This window comes from Vicugna pacos, chromosome 1 (genome assembly GCF_048564905.1).
Source record: "Vicugna pacos chromosome 1, VicPac4, whole genome shotgun sequence".
Classification (NCBI taxonomy): Eukaryota; Metazoa; Chordata; class Mammalia; order Artiodactyla; family Camelidae; genus Vicugna; species Vicugna pacos.
Genome location: NC_132987.1, coordinates 76,826,993 through 76,842,621, shown reverse-complemented (window position 1 = coordinate 76,842,621; position 15,629 = coordinate 76,826,993). Strand labels below are relative to the sequence as shown.

The following is a 15,629-nucleotide window of genomic DNA, read 5'->3' as shown; positions in this document are numbered from 1 at the left end:
TAAAATGTAAGATGTATTGATTAGGTATTATTGGGGATGGAGGACTCTCAATTTAAGACTCAGACTCAGAAGGGGAGATTAGACAGATAGTCCTGCAGTGGATTTTATTGGTTCCTAGTCACTTTTCTGGATCGTTCCAGGTCTGTTAGAAGCCTTGCAGTTGGAGTCATCCCCCACGAGGGCATTTTCAATGACTCTGTATGGCCTCTGCAGTGAGAATCTGTCTGTTCTGATATTCAGAGGTCCTTAGCAACATATTCATGTTCCCAAAGTTTCAGAAGAGAATAGGTACCTTGTTAAGGTTTGAAGGAAAGCCACCATCCATTTCATGCCCTTTATTCGTTTCTATTACTTATTGTTCCTCATAACTAATAGAAAATAGGAAATCCAGCAAGACTTGACTGTATAGCTATCAGTTAACCGTTAACTATGGCTTTGTAAATCTATAAGGATCAGTTTCTGAAGTCACAAGATTGTCACTGTTTATTCTGACTGAATTGAGAGTGTGCATAACTCATTTTATTATACTACTTTATTTCTAATTTAAAGTATTACATACAGTCATCAAGACAGCATGGTATTGGTACCAAAACAGACATATAGACCAATGGAACAGAATAGAGAGCCCAGAAATGAACCCACAAACTTTTGGTCAACTCATCTTTGACAAAGGAGGCAAGAATATACAATGGAATAAAGACAGTCTCTTCAGTAAATGGTGTTGGGAAAACTGGACCAGCAGCATGTAAAACAATGAAGCTAGAACACTCCCTTACACCATATACAAAAATCAACTCAAAATGGATTAAAGACTTAAACATAAGACAAGATACAATAAACCTCCTAGAGGAAAACATAGGCAAAACATTATCTGACATACATTCCAAAAATTTTCTCCTAGAAGAAATAAAAGCAAGAATAAACAAATGAGACCTAATGAAACTTACAAGCTTCTGCACAGCAAAGGAAACCAGAAGTAAAACAAGAAGAAAACCTACGGAATGGGAGAAAATTTTTGCAAGTGAAACCGACAAAGGCTTGATCTCCAGAATATATAAGCAGCTCATACGACTCAATAAGAAAAAAATAAACAACCCAATCCAAAAATGGGCAGAAGGCCTAAACAAGCAATTCTCCAAGGAAGACATACAAATGATCAAAAAGCACATGAAAAAAATACTCAATATCACTAATTATCAGAGAAATGCAAATCAAAACTACAAAACTACATCCTCACACCAGTCAGAATGGCCGTCATTCAAAAATCTACAAATGACAAATGCTGGAGAGGCTGTGGAGAAAGGGGAACCCTCTTACACTGCTGGTGGGAAGGCGGTTTGGTGCAGCCACTATGGAAAACAGTGTGGAGATTCCTCAAAAGACTAGGAATAGGCTTACCATATGACCCAGGAATCCCACTCCTGGGCTTGTATCCAGAAGGAAATCTACTTCAGGATGACACCTGCACCCCAATGTTCATAGCAGCACTATTTGCAATAGCCAAAACATGGAAACAGCCTAAATGTCCATCAACAGGTGACTGGATAAAGAAGAAGTGGTATATTTATACAATGGAATACTACTCAGCCATAAAAACCGACAACATAATGCCATTTGCAGCAGCATGGATGCTCCTGGAGAATGTCATTTTAAGTGTTACTACTTTTCTGGCTTACTTGCCAGAAAGAGAAAGAAAAATACCATATGAGATCGCTCATATGTGGAATCTAAAAAACAAAAACAAAAACAAACAAACAAACAAAAACAAAGCGTAAATACAGGACAGAAATAGACTCATAGACAGAGAATACAGACTTGAGGTTACCAGGGGGGTGGAGGGTGGGAAGGGATAGACTGGGATTTCAAAATTGTAGAACAGATAAACAAGATTACACTGTATAGCACAGGGAAATATACACAAAATGTTATGATAAATCACAGAGAAAAAAATGTGACAATGAGTGTGTATATGTCCATGTATGACTGAAAAATTGTACTGAACACTGGAATTTGACACAACACTGTAAAATGATTATGAATCAATAAAAATGTTAAAAAAAAAAAAAGATTACACTGTATAGCACAGGGAAATATACACAAAATGTTATGATAACTCACAGAGAAAAAAATGTGACAATGAGTGTGTATATGTCCATGAATGACTGAAAAATTGTGCTGAACACTGGAATTTGACACAACATTGTAAAATGATTATAAATCAATAAAAAATGTTAAAAAAATAAAGTATTACAACTCTGTTCATTTTCAAATTGCTGTGTTTAGTAGCTGAAACATTAGTCACATAAAAAGCAGTGTTAGATACAGTTTTTGTATTATTTTTTAGAATAATCTATGCAATATTTTAAGCTTAGCATTTTTTATGCTTTAAACGGACTAATTCAATACATGCTGTGTATTTCTCAAGGGCAACCATTTTTTATGGCTTAACTCACCTTTAAGGCTAAAATCATTCATGTTTCCCATCCCATCACCATACATTCCACCACCATACAAAGAAAGGTATAATTATTTCCATCTTTGAAACTATACTTTGTTTATAACTTTTAAATGCATTTATAATGGCCTTCCCTATATTAAAACTTCTTGAGTTTTGGTCTTAAGTTTCTGTCTACGTTGTAAGCTCCTCGAGAGCAGAGAGAATGTCTTATTCTTTTGGGGACTTTCTGTAGTCTGTCATAGTGATCTACATATAGTGTATAAAGGTACTTTGTTTTTTTTTTTAAATACTTTGGCTAGTTTTAATATTAGAGTAAATAAGAATAGGGATAACTGGGTAAATTTTTAATACTGTCTCCTAGGACAAACAGGAAAAGGACACATCTGCTGATCTTGTTCCTGTTAACCTACTATTTGAAGTGAAGAAGTTATTAAATGCAATTAATACTCTACCAAAAGGAGTGGTTCCTCACATCAAGAAGTTCTTGCAAGAAGATTTTTCCTTCCAAACTATGCAGGTACAATCATTTGGTTTTTGGGACAGAAGTACAACCCTCTGTCTATGACTGTCTAGGGAAAACACATTGTGTTCCTTTTCTCTCACACTGCTACCACACCCATAGCACTTCTGACACTAGATGTGTGGGTTTAGTTCCATGCCAATCAGTTCTCCAACACTAACTGGGTGTCCTACAAGTCAATTCAATTCCGACACTACCCACCTAGAGTTAACATCAGATCCCACAAGTTAAGGACCCAGTCCCACAAGACTGCTCACACTTCAGATGCCAGTCACCAGTCCAGGTTGTCCCAGTACTTCTGACTGACTAGCTGTAAATTGAGGTTCCCATAATCCCTCTTGTTTCAATAATTTACTAGAACAGCTCACAACTTAAGGGAACACTTAATATTTTTGTTTACTGCATGATGAAGGATATGATAAAGAATACAGCTGAACAGTCTGATGAAGAGATGCATAGGGCAAAGAAGGGTCCTGAGTACAAAAGCTTCTGTCCTTGTGGAGTTGGGGTACACCACTCTCCTGGCATGTGCATGTGCTCACCAAACAGGAAATTCTCCAAAAACCAGTCCTTTAGGATTTTTATCAAGACTTCATCATGTAAGCATGATCAATTATTAATTCAATTTACAGCTTCTCTCCCCTCCATTGGGCATGGGGCTGAAAGTTCCAAGCTTCTAATCATGCCTTGGTCTTTCTGGTGATCAACCCCTAAACAGAAGCCAAAAGAGTCACCTCATTAGAACAAAAAACACTCCTGTTATCCAGGAAATCCCAAGGGTTTTAGGAGCTCTGTGTCAGGAACCAGAGTCAAAGACCAAATATTGTCAGGAACTAGGGACAGGTCCATATATGTATTTCTTCTTATTTTACAATGAATCCTTTTTCTTTTCTTTTCTTTCCTTCCCTTCTCTCTGTTTCTTTCCCTTTCCTCCTCAACTCCTTCACTCCTGCCCCCTCCCCTTCTGCTTGCTTGCTTGCTTGCTTGCTTGCTTTCTTTCTTTCTTTCTTTCTTTCTTTCTTTTCATAACAATGTCACTAAGGTCTTGAAATCTCCATCTTACATCTAGTGAAGGGTTTTGGTTTCAGCTTTGACTATAGACTTTTATTAATTAAGCAAATAAAATTGTTGCTAGCCTTTCAAGAATAATGGTAGAAATGTGGGTTAGTAGTTTATAAGCTGTTGACTGTAAGATTTTAGTGTTTATTCTAATTCTGATAGCCCACAATGTGCCCCTGGGAGAGCAGACTGCTTTCAGTTTTCCTAATTTGTAAAATGTTGACAGATTTTTCAAAAATATAAGATATAAAGAAAAATAATGAGACTTTTAGATTTTTAAAAGAGATAAATATTATAGAGAATGTATTATAGATTTGCCCCACAAATAGTTTTACTAGGTAACAATTTGTGAAACTCAGCCCAAGATGGGTATCAGTTTATAAATTAATGTAATTTCCCAAAGTTAAAGAAAATGATCTACCCTTTTCTTTGTGACAATTAATTAGGAGGAGGGAGCAGAACACCATAGATATCTTGAAAAGGCCACATTTGCCTTTTCTGTGAAATAATATATCATTAATTATTTCAATGAAACAAATTAATACTATTATGATTAAAAATTCAAAAAAACCCTGAAAATATCGAAGACTTAATATACAATTATAACCTCAACTGAGGTGAATTTATCACAATATGAATTCTGGTTTGAAATTGATGGAATAATGCCACTGTTTCCTTCTTTTTTGGAAATCCCTGAGAAACAACAACAAGAAATAGAAATCAGTTTTTTATATATGTATAAATGTGTGTGTGTGTGTGTGTGTGTGTGTGTATACACATACACAGTAGCAAATTAGAAGGTAAAAATGTACTAAAAGTATTTTATTATGGCAACAAAAAAGATAAAATACCCAGGGAAACACTTAAGAAATATATAAGATATAAACAAATGTTTCTCAAAGTTTTTCCTAAGCCACCTACATGAACCCTTCTGACCCCATACTAGTTCTAAAGAGTCAAAATCTCTAGGGGTAGGTCTTTACCGAATACTCTACACCCTAATTTTCTTCACGGTAAGTTTAGAAATCAATACATTATATTAAAACAATAAGTAAAAATCTCTAAAACTCTATTAAAGATAAGATATGAAGACCTGAATGGAAAGCAATACATGTAGGAAGACACAATCTGAGAAAGTTGTCAATTTTCCTGAAATTGATATTTACAGATATTACATACTGAACAATAAAAATAATAGAAGGATTTTTTGTTATTGTTACTAAAAGCTAATTTTAAAGTTCAAATGGGATATTAAAGGAATAATAGCAAAGAAAATACAGAAGAATATGGAAAGAGTGGCTAGAAATTTGCCCACATTGATATTAAAACTTACTATGAAGCTCTAATAACTAAAAGATTGTGTCATTTGCTCTTGACTCTACAGGCAAGTCTAGAAAATAGAAGAGAAATTCCAGAGATAGACCCAAATACATACAGAACTTTACATATAAGATAACAAATTGGTAATACTGAAGGGGAAATGACAAATCAGCAATTCCAATGGGAGATTTTAACATTGCTCTCTTGAGAACTGATAGAACATGAACACAAAATTGGTAGAGCTATACCAAACTTGATCTGACTAATATGTGTAACACTGCAGCCAACAATGGCAAAATATGTATTCTTTTTAAGTGCACATAGAACATTTATAAAAATTGACCATATACTAGTTCACAAAGCAAGTCTTACCAGATTTTAAAGAATTAAAAGATGTAGAGTATGTTTTCTAACTACTGTACAATTAATTTAGAAATTAGTTACAAATAGATAAACTAGAAAACCATTGTTCCTAAGTTAAGATATATATATAGTTAACCCAGGTGTCAAAGAAGAAATCACACTAGACATTAGATGAATTTTGGAACTGAATGAGAAATATATGTGAAAATTTGTGTTATTAGATAAAAGCTGTGCTGCAAGGATTATTTATAGCTTGGAATGCATATAATAGAAAAAGAAGCAGTTATCCAAACATAAAATTCAAGAAGTTAAATGAAGAACAGCAAGTTAAAAGTAGAGTAGAAAAAAAGAAGTAATAAAGATAGCAAAACCTAATGAAATAGAATAAAACAAAATGGAAGAGGTCAATAAAATCAAAACTTGCCTTTTTTTGAAAAGACCATTAAAATTGATGAATGCTTGATAAGAATGTTAAAAAAAAACAGAGGGTAAAAATAACCAAAATCATGAATGAATGTGAAAACATCAATACAAATTTCATAGCCATCTGTTTTGTCTGAAGGGGATTAAGAGGTACAGACGTATAGCTATAAGATAAGTAAGTCAAGGGGATGTAATGTACACAAAGGGAATATAATCAGTTTTGTAACAAGTTTGTATGGTGATGGATAGTAACTGGTCTTATTGCAATGATTATTTCATAATGATGTCATAAGAAAAATATCAAATCACTATGTTGTACACCAAAAATATATTATAGGTTAATTATAACTCAATAAAATTTTTTAAAATCCATAGTCATCTAAAGGGTAATACAGAATTTTACTACTTGCTGCGGCTGCCTAGGTTGGTTTAGAGCAACCTTCCTTTGAGAAGAACTAGAAAAACAGGACAGAATCTTTCTTATTAATGCATATTTGTGCTTTTCTGGCATATCACTTAATTCTGCTAGTGACTGAAATGATTCCAAGCTTTACTTATTTTTGTGAAAAAGAGTCTATTTATGATTGACCTTTTGTAGCAGATACTGTTAGTGCCCTGCCCATACCCGATGGCCCCTTGTATGCTATCATTTCATTATATTCTGGACAATTTTCAATATCTCCATTTCTATGCCTCAGGCCTTTTTTTTTTTTTTTCTGGAACTACAGAAGGCTGTACTTCTCATGGCAGTTCATAGGTTCTAAGGAATTAACACTGCCACCACCAACCCCCCCTTACCTCAGAAAGCACTCAGTCAATAAGCCTTGGGAGTTATAATATCCCATTTCTCTCTCCCCTTGAGTTGGATAATACTGAGGCTTAAATTTTTCCATGTTTTCCTATTATATTAACCCTAGTCACCCGCTGTGGGTAACTAGCTTAATACCGTACCTATTAATTTAAAGCTGCTTTCTCTTCTCTGATTCATTTCTCCACTCCCCTACCATTATCCTCTGCATCTCTACTACTTACATTCAAATCCTTGTATCAGGATCTGCTTCCAACTGGAACCAAAACAGACATTTTTACTCTAAGGGTAAATTTCTTCAGGGTCCAAACCAAAAGAATAAGGTATTTGCCAGGGCCCCTCTTCTTTGTCAGGTCACACACTCCAATTTTCCCCCGAACTCTGCATGTTTGCTGAAAGCCCTGCCTGGCATCTCAGCCACAACAGAATACAGCAGTTGCTTAGGGAGAAAAGTGGCTCCAAAATTCAGTCTCATGTCTCCGGGCCTTCCTCCTCTCTTGCACGTTGGCCCCAGAGATTTTCAGTGCCTTGGTAGCTTTGCATTGCTTTCAAAACAAATGTTTTTTATATTTTATCCAGCTTTTTTAGTTCTCATTGAGAGAATTGTTCTGAAACTACCTAAACTGTTTGGCAAAGGTGGAACTTCAGTGTTATGTTTTATATACTTATTTAAATTCAAGAGATATTGTTGAGTGAATAGTTAGATCTGTGAGTCTGGAATTTAGGTGATAGTTCTGAGCTTGGAATATAAATTTGGAGACTGTCAAATTTTTAAATATTGTTTGTAGATGTATTTAAAAAGGTGACAGTGGATTACTTCAGGGAGTATGTATTGAGGGAGAAAAGTTTCATTAAATTGAGTGTTAGACAGACTGAAGTAAAGTGTCTGGTTAGGCTAGGAGAAAAACAGGAAAGTATTATATACTGGAAAACAAGTTATGAAAAGTGTAGATTAAACTTCCCACACAGATAATACATCATTAAACACATAATGTAATTTAAGCCAAGCACTTATGGGTACACAGGATTGGAGAATGGACGCAAAGATAAGATATAGTTCTTCCTTTCATTTCATCCATGTAAATAACAAACTATGGTATATAATAAATCATATATTAGCTTTATTCCAATTTGATGACAGCATAAGATGGTTTGCCCTAGTGTTGGTATTTTTAAAGCCGACATTCCTTTTTACTGAAGGTTCAGGTCTGGAAGGAAGATTTTAGCTGTTAGAGAATAGAAGGTATGAGAATGAAGTGGGATTATGACTTTCCTCTGAGTAGGAGTCGATGTTGCCAAGCCCTTGGCAGGCATAGGGATGCTTTTTAGTGTTTTGAGGAAATAGTTACTAAGAAGATTTGTCAAACTACTTAGAAACAAATCCATATGAGAACAGTTTCATCTAGGTCATACGGATTTTTTTAAACCATCTTTATCTCTATTCTCCAAATTTTCTACAATGAGCGTGTATTATTTGTATTATAAAAATATATGTGGGTGTTTGTTCTGACTTAAGGAAATTTTCAATTCAATTATTTTCCATAGAGAGAAGTTGCAGCTAACAGCCAGAATGGGGAGGAAATTGTTCCTGCTTTGACGTTACGTTTCTTAATAACACAACTGGAAGCAGCACTTAGGAACATTCAAGCTACTAATTATACTGTAAGTGTTTTAATTTTGAAAGTTTGAAATAATGGACTTGGACAACATTCTCCAATGAGAGAACTGCTAATGAATGCTTATTTTAAGGTGTAGGCCAATTTATGTTTTCCTCATTTACCTCTAGAGAAAGGTACAGATAAATTAACTTCTTTTCTGTGTTTTGTACTTTCTTATGACTGCATCTCTTTAATAAGCCTATTCTAGTTTCCTTCCTACCATAAAATTGTTCATCTTAAATAAAAAGAAACTTGAACTAGTAAAAATAAGCTTTCCCAATTAGAATGGAGAGTCGTGAACTTCAAAAACTACTCCTTCCTTTCCCCTTAATGATTAATCAGCTCTTCTTTCTACTGGTATTTCTGTTCTTGTAAAAATTGGAATTTCTACCGTCTTTTATTGAGTAATTATATGAGATAAAATTGATGAGACATATTTATATGTTCAGGGTCAAATGATACTTTAGAAATAAATAGACAAATCTGAGGAAAAGTAAACATTGCATCAGAAATCAAGGCCAATAGTATAGGACATAAAAGGAAAGATCAGGTCTTTGAATAATTAAATTCAGTAAATGAAGTTTTACACACATGTAAGAGATGTATTAGAGTTATCTCCAAGAAAGAACTACCCAGGCATCAAACAAAGTAGTCTAAGACACAACATCCTATGTTATAATGGTGTACAAAGAGATGGAAAAGTCTTCCTTGTTTAGGACTCTCAGGACAGGTTCTAAGAGGCGATATATTTCCACCATAAAGGAATTCTAGATGGAGTCAGAGAACAAAGAAAAGGGAGTTTGCAGCAGCATGTAATCCCAAGAACTTCTGGGATGCTGCAGACCTGCTGTTTCTCCCATTGACCAGGTTGCTAAGCAGTGAAATAAATCATTATAAAATCAGCATCAATAGATGCTGATTGCTTAGCCTTCTTTACCTGAGTGTTACTTTAGAGATGAGTCTTACACTAAGAATGGAAACGTTTCTTCTCTTGTTGGCACTCATGAGCAGAATTGGAACTGTCATGATCAGAGCAGCCTGCTGCTGTATCCAAACGGCTCTCCCTGTTCCTCAGGGCCACCAAGGAGAGTTGAGACAACCTTGTAGGAAGTGGCAGTAGGGTGGGGGTAGGGGACAGCTGCTGGTAACATCTCTGTTTCCATTTGCTACCTGGAATAATCTCTGTTAATGGGGGCAGGGTAGGGAGGAAAGGGCAGGGCATTTAGGTTAGAAATGTACCACTTGCATCTTTAAATTCTTAACTTTCTATTTCTAATTATAGATTTACTACTGTTCTTCATTTTATATTGTTCTCAAATGCTCTTTTTGTTTAGAACTGTATGAGAACTACATGCTTTGTTTTATTATTCATGAAGCTAGTTTTTTAAAAGTTAAAAAATAATGGCTCATACTTATTTAGTGTTTGCTATATAACAGACACTATTCTAAGCACTTTGTAAGGATTTACTCTTCACAAGTACCCTACCTCATTTTTCCCATTTTACAGGTTAGATACAGGCATGGAGGTTAAATAATTTGCTTAATTTATCAAGTACTAAGTAGTGAAGTTAAGATGCAAACCCATGTAGTCTTGGCTTCAGAGCTTCTGCAGAGATAGAAATTTTAAGATGGAAACAAATTAGATGTTACAGGGGAGTTTGTGTATATAAACTCAGTCCATTGAGAACAAACACATATGTCTTATTTCCACTCAGTTTGAAGCCAAACTCTTAACCTCAGCCAGTTATAAATATGCACTATTGGCTGTAAGAAGTTTGCTAGATGAGAGAATACAGTTAGATCAGTATAAAAGAAAAGCTTATATTCTTTAGATGCTTATCATCCTTATGTACCTGAAAAAAAAAAAAGAATCCTGTTTTAGTATGTTTTAGCAGTGAAAAAAGTTAATGTGGCAAAAGATATGGTTATTCTCTTTAGTCAATATAGAGCTTATGAGCAGAATGAATAGTGCTTTTCTCTGTAGACAATTTATTTAATTTTTTATTTTGAGATAATTTTAGATGCACAGAAGCTGCAAAAATACAGCTGTAAAATACAAAAGTACAAGGAGGTCCTGGTGTACCCTTCAGTTTCCTCCAATAGTTACATCTTATAGAACAACAAAATATTATCGAGACAGGAACTTGACACTGGTACATGGGTGTTGTGTCAGGGGTCTCTGAGGCCCCCGTGTTCAGAAGCACTCATGGGATTTGGTGTAAGTGTGTACTCATGCTGAAATTTATTAAAGTGATGTAGTAAAAATACATACCCAGACCATAAGGGTTAAAAAACATAGGCAGTCTAGAGAAATTCATCTTCAGGCTTCTTATGTTTTCTCCCTTTTATGAGAGGTCACACAGAGTACATTTCTTCATCACCCCTCCACAACAAAAATGCAGCAGTCTGTGTGTGATTTCTACCCAGGGAATTCCATTAGAGAATCAGTGCTCAAGATTTTTATTGGGGTTGATCATGTAGGCACCCTCTGCGTAGCATGTGTCAAAATTCCAGACTCCGAGAAGAAACTCCCAGATGTTCAGCTTAAATGTCATAGTGGGCACAGTCTAGGCACAGTGAGCCACCCCTGTCAGTTAGAGAACAGTGGGAATACTCTTGAGATGCAGATTTCCAGACACCATCCAAGGGTTAGCCTTGTAAGCAGGTCTTTCTAAGGATAGCATTCCCAGCTAGGATAAATTTTTTATGCACAGGTATGTATAGTTCTATGCTGTTTTATCACAAGTGTGTATTTTTGTAACCATTACTGCAATCAGAATAAAAGAACTATTTCATCACCACAGAAATCTCTTATGCTACTCCTTTATAGTCACATGTACCCTTTATCCTCCCTAATCCCTGATCTGTTCTCCATCTTTAATTTAGCACAGACCGTTTTTAAATGAAGGAAATATTCATGTTTTAATTTTTCACTAAATAAGTGATAAACTTTATATCTGTAGTGTTGTAACAAAACCCACACATGGACAATAAAAGACTTTGACTTAAGAGATTATTTTATTTTTTAAGCTAAACGGTAGATACTTGGGTGTTTGTTGTTCTTATACCTAAAATATAATGAGAGAGAGAAAGAAAAAGAGAGCAGGAAAGAGAGAATTAGAATTTTTTGGAAAGATTTAATATAACAAATCTTGATGGCATTTGCTTTCATTTTCTTTGATCAAACTTGAATGTTTTGTTTCAAGATTATTGACTACCTTTCTTGTAGGACAAATTATTAAATACATCTAAAATGCATTCTATATAGTGATTATTAGATGGTTGATAATATAGTAATAACTAACTATTTTTAATAATTACTAAATGGGCCTAGGATATTTAATTAAGCTTGCTATACTGAAAAATAGCTTAGTCTAAATAATCAACTAAAATGTATTTTGTCTTTTTAGGCACATCAGATTAATATTGGTTATTATTTGACATTACTGTTTTTGTATGGAGTAGCACTCACTGAAAGAGGAAAGAAAGAGGTATGTAGGATCTTTTATTTGCCCATTATAAATCTTCACATACACTGACTTCATTTTAACAAATTAAAACATTGATTTTTGAAATTCTCTAAAAACTGAAACCATTCAGTGACCTTTCTATCATATATTTAAATGTAGAGTAATTATTCCTGGGACTATATTGTGAAACTAAAAATACTGATAGAGGAAACAATGTTAGCTTATAACTGTTGTTATTTTATTTATCTTTGAAATACTTACCATTTATGTAAAACAGAAAATTGTTCAGCTTCTTTCACTTATACAGTATGTTTTAACACATTTTCTAGTGTAATTTAATCTCTCTGGTCTTTATCTTACCATTTTTGTAAAATGTAAGTTTTACCTCAAATTCTTTGTCTAATAAAGTGAAGTGCAAAAAGTAAAAATCTGGGAGATAACTAGGTGATTTCTAAGGGTCCTTACAAATTTAACATTCTCTTTTTCTTATTTTTAATTTCTCAGTTGCAGCCTTGATATTTCTTTTACTTTTTATATTTCTAAATTTATACTCTACTTCATTTCACAAATTAAGTATATAAATCTGACTTGTTAATTATAAGAAGTAGAATTGATAAGCACCAAAGTGAAAACATTTCCATTTTAAATAATTTCACATAATGCTAATTATTGTTTTGTGTGATATGTTAGAGAGTATTTTAAAATGAGGCCATGCAGCATTTTGCCCCAGGGAGACCAAGACTATTATGCCTGTTTTTTTTTTTCCAAAATAAACAACTTTTTATTGACATACAGTTGATATACAATGTTGTATTTCAGCAAAGTGATTCAGATGCCTGTTTTAATAACGATAACTGAAACTATTATTAGAACTGATTCTGACCTTTACGTCTTAACTATATTGCTTTAAACAAGATAGTCCTTCCCCAAAAGAGACTGTGTGTTTGAAAAGTCACTTATTTCCCACTTGAAAAATTAAGAAGATTTGTTCTTTAATTAAAAAGAAAAATCAGGAAGAATTATAAAGAATTATGTTCCATAGTCATAAGAAAAGCCCTTATTTTGGCTAGTAATATTTGTCAGTTTTTGATATAAAAAATGTTACTGTTTTAATGTTCACTTTGAAACATTGGTTAAAGATCTTAAGTTCTTTTGTAATAAGTATTTTAAACACTGAGTATATTATCTGTGTGATCATATACAGAGATGCCAGGATTAGAGATGTGAATAAATAACCAAATGACTGGGTCAATATTAAAGCTGCCCTAACTTCTCCAGTTTGGGGAATAATTGTTTATTGTAAAAGAAAAAAAATGCCTTTTACATCAGCCAAACCTAGTTTTATATTACTACAGGATTATATAGAAGCTGAGAATAAATTTCTGGTGATGAAGATGGTGATCCAAGAAAATGAAATTTGTGAAAATTTTATGTCTTTAGTTTATTTTGGACGTGGTTTGCTTCGATGTGCCCAGAAGAGGTAAGGGTTTTAATTAACGGGTAGATCTTGCCTGTCAACTTTCAGCATTATGCAATGGGAATAAAGTTTGCACAGTATACCAGGGATTATGACATTGTGCTCTCCTAATTCTTTTCTTCTTCACTGATTCTGTAGGTAATTTCTTTAATATTCTTGAACATATTAAATATCCAACTTAACAGGCCATATCAGTAAAAGGCAGTATAGTATAGGCATTAGGAACATAGGCTTTGGAGTCTAACAGACCTGGGCTCAAATACATTTTCTACCACTTACCTAGTATATGACTCTAGGAAACTTAATGTTGCTAAGCTTCCTTATCTTTGAAACTAATAATAGTACCCACCTCATAAGGACATTGCAGGTGATTAACATAAAGCCCAGGACACAAAAATGCTATTCTTAATAATAATTATTGGTTGTAGTTATTAATATTACCACTTGGAATAGGTGTTTAAGGTACAAATGGGCTTATAATGTATTGAAAGTGTCCAAATGCTGAGTTTGGGAGTATTGGGTATTACATGTTTAGTAAAATTGTACAGGGGAACCTATATGGACTACCTGTTCACTTCCCACATGTAGATCGTTAGCCATTTGTAGCATCATTCATTTTTATTTGCTAAGCATTTATCATATTTTGGAGACTATTCTAGGTGTTGGGGACAAAGTGGTTTACAAAATAGACAGTTCCTGTCCTCATGTAACTGACAGTATAGTGAAGGTTATAGACCTTAATTAAATAATCAGTTATATCAGTAATCAACTATGAAATGTGATAAAGATCTGTGAAGGAAGATATAATGAACAATTTAAGTCTTTACTGGAACCCTACAGGAACCAGAAGTCTCCTTGAGGAAATAATATTTAGCTGAGATCTTAAGCATGAATTAGGCAAAGTTTATTTATGCAAATCCTTATGAAGGATTATTACTACTGGGCCTGACCATTGGATCCCTAAAAGTGTCAGTTTGTGGTAGTTCTTTGATTTTTGTAAGGTTGATCCTCTATCCTCTGGCATGCTTGTTTTTTACAATCTGGAAGACTTCCTGCTTCCTGTTCATTAGCATGATGTCATCAATATGGTTGGCTAGTGTTATGTTTTACAGAATGTCAGGGTGATCAAAATCCCTTTAGTCTATATTGTGGAGAGAATTAGCATAGCTCTGAGACAAGACAAAGAATCTGTACTTCTGTCCTCTCAGATATGTGAACTGCTGTTTATTTTCTTTACTGATGGGCACTGGAGAGAATCTATTTTCCAAATCATTGACACTAGAGAGCCCAGTCATCTGGCTGCATCATTTACTTTCATCCCTGGCCTATGGAGAATAACCACCACTGAGCTGCTCAAAGACGCTGATGTCCTTCTCACTCTGTATTTCTTATTGTGTTAGTGAAAGGAATGTCCTCTGGGCCTTTCCAGAGAACCTTGCCTAGTGGTGGATTCTGTGGTCTTACGTAGTGAGTCCATTCCAACATCTTTACCTCCCTGAGCTTTCTTTAATACTCTGCCAAGAAATTTTCAACATTTCAACCTCAATTACTAAAGGCCATTGTTATGTCCATGCTTCAAGTAGATGTCTCAACAGCATGTTAGGACTGGCTTCAGGTGTCCTTGCTAGGAAAGTAAATATTGAATTATGGGAGAGTTGTCCCATATCAATATGCACTTCCATATCCAGCTGTCTATTTGTCCATTGGTTCAACGGTCTTTACATCCACTCCCGGACAAGTTCCTACCGGTACATACTAGTCAAGTTCTACAATGCTTAAGGTGAATAAGCTTTTTCTTCCACTGTTTTCCAATTTGGGCTTTGCTTATACCTGATTTTAGATTTTTTGGTCTATAGGCAAAGAGTAGAGATAGGGGAGGATCTTGAGAAGGAAAAACATCATCTTCTGAGACATGTACCTTAGATGGTGTTTTTGCATGGTCTGCTTGTTCCCCTGTCAGAGCCCTGATAGTACAGTAGTCCTGTTGGGTCTATGCTTTTGGTTTTTGCTGTTGTTCTACCCTTGCAATTAAATACTGGGCCTCATTTTCTGTATAGTCTGCCCTTATATTCA

General features: G+C 34.5%; 1 protein-coding gene across 7 annotated transcripts in view; it reads left to right on the top strand.

Moving 5' to 3' along the window:
- DZIP3 (DAZ interacting zinc finger protein 3) overlaps positions 1 to 15,629 on the top strand; it is a 99,498-nt gene that overhangs the window by 18,671 nt on the left and 65,198 nt on the right. For all 7 annotated transcript variants that reach the window (XM_072965641.1, XM_072965634.1, XM_072965635.1 and 4 more), the window contains 4 exons: positions 2,820 to 2,975; positions 8,497 to 8,613; positions 12,020 to 12,100; positions 13,435 to 13,559. In XM_072965641.1, coding sequence (XP_072821742.1) covers positions 2,820 to 2,975; positions 8,497 to 8,613; positions 12,020 to 12,100; positions 13,435 to 13,559 — 479 coding nt within the window. The remainder of the gene's footprint in view (positions 1 to 2,819; positions 2,976 to 8,496; positions 8,614 to 12,019; positions 12,101 to 13,434; positions 13,560 to 15,629) is intronic.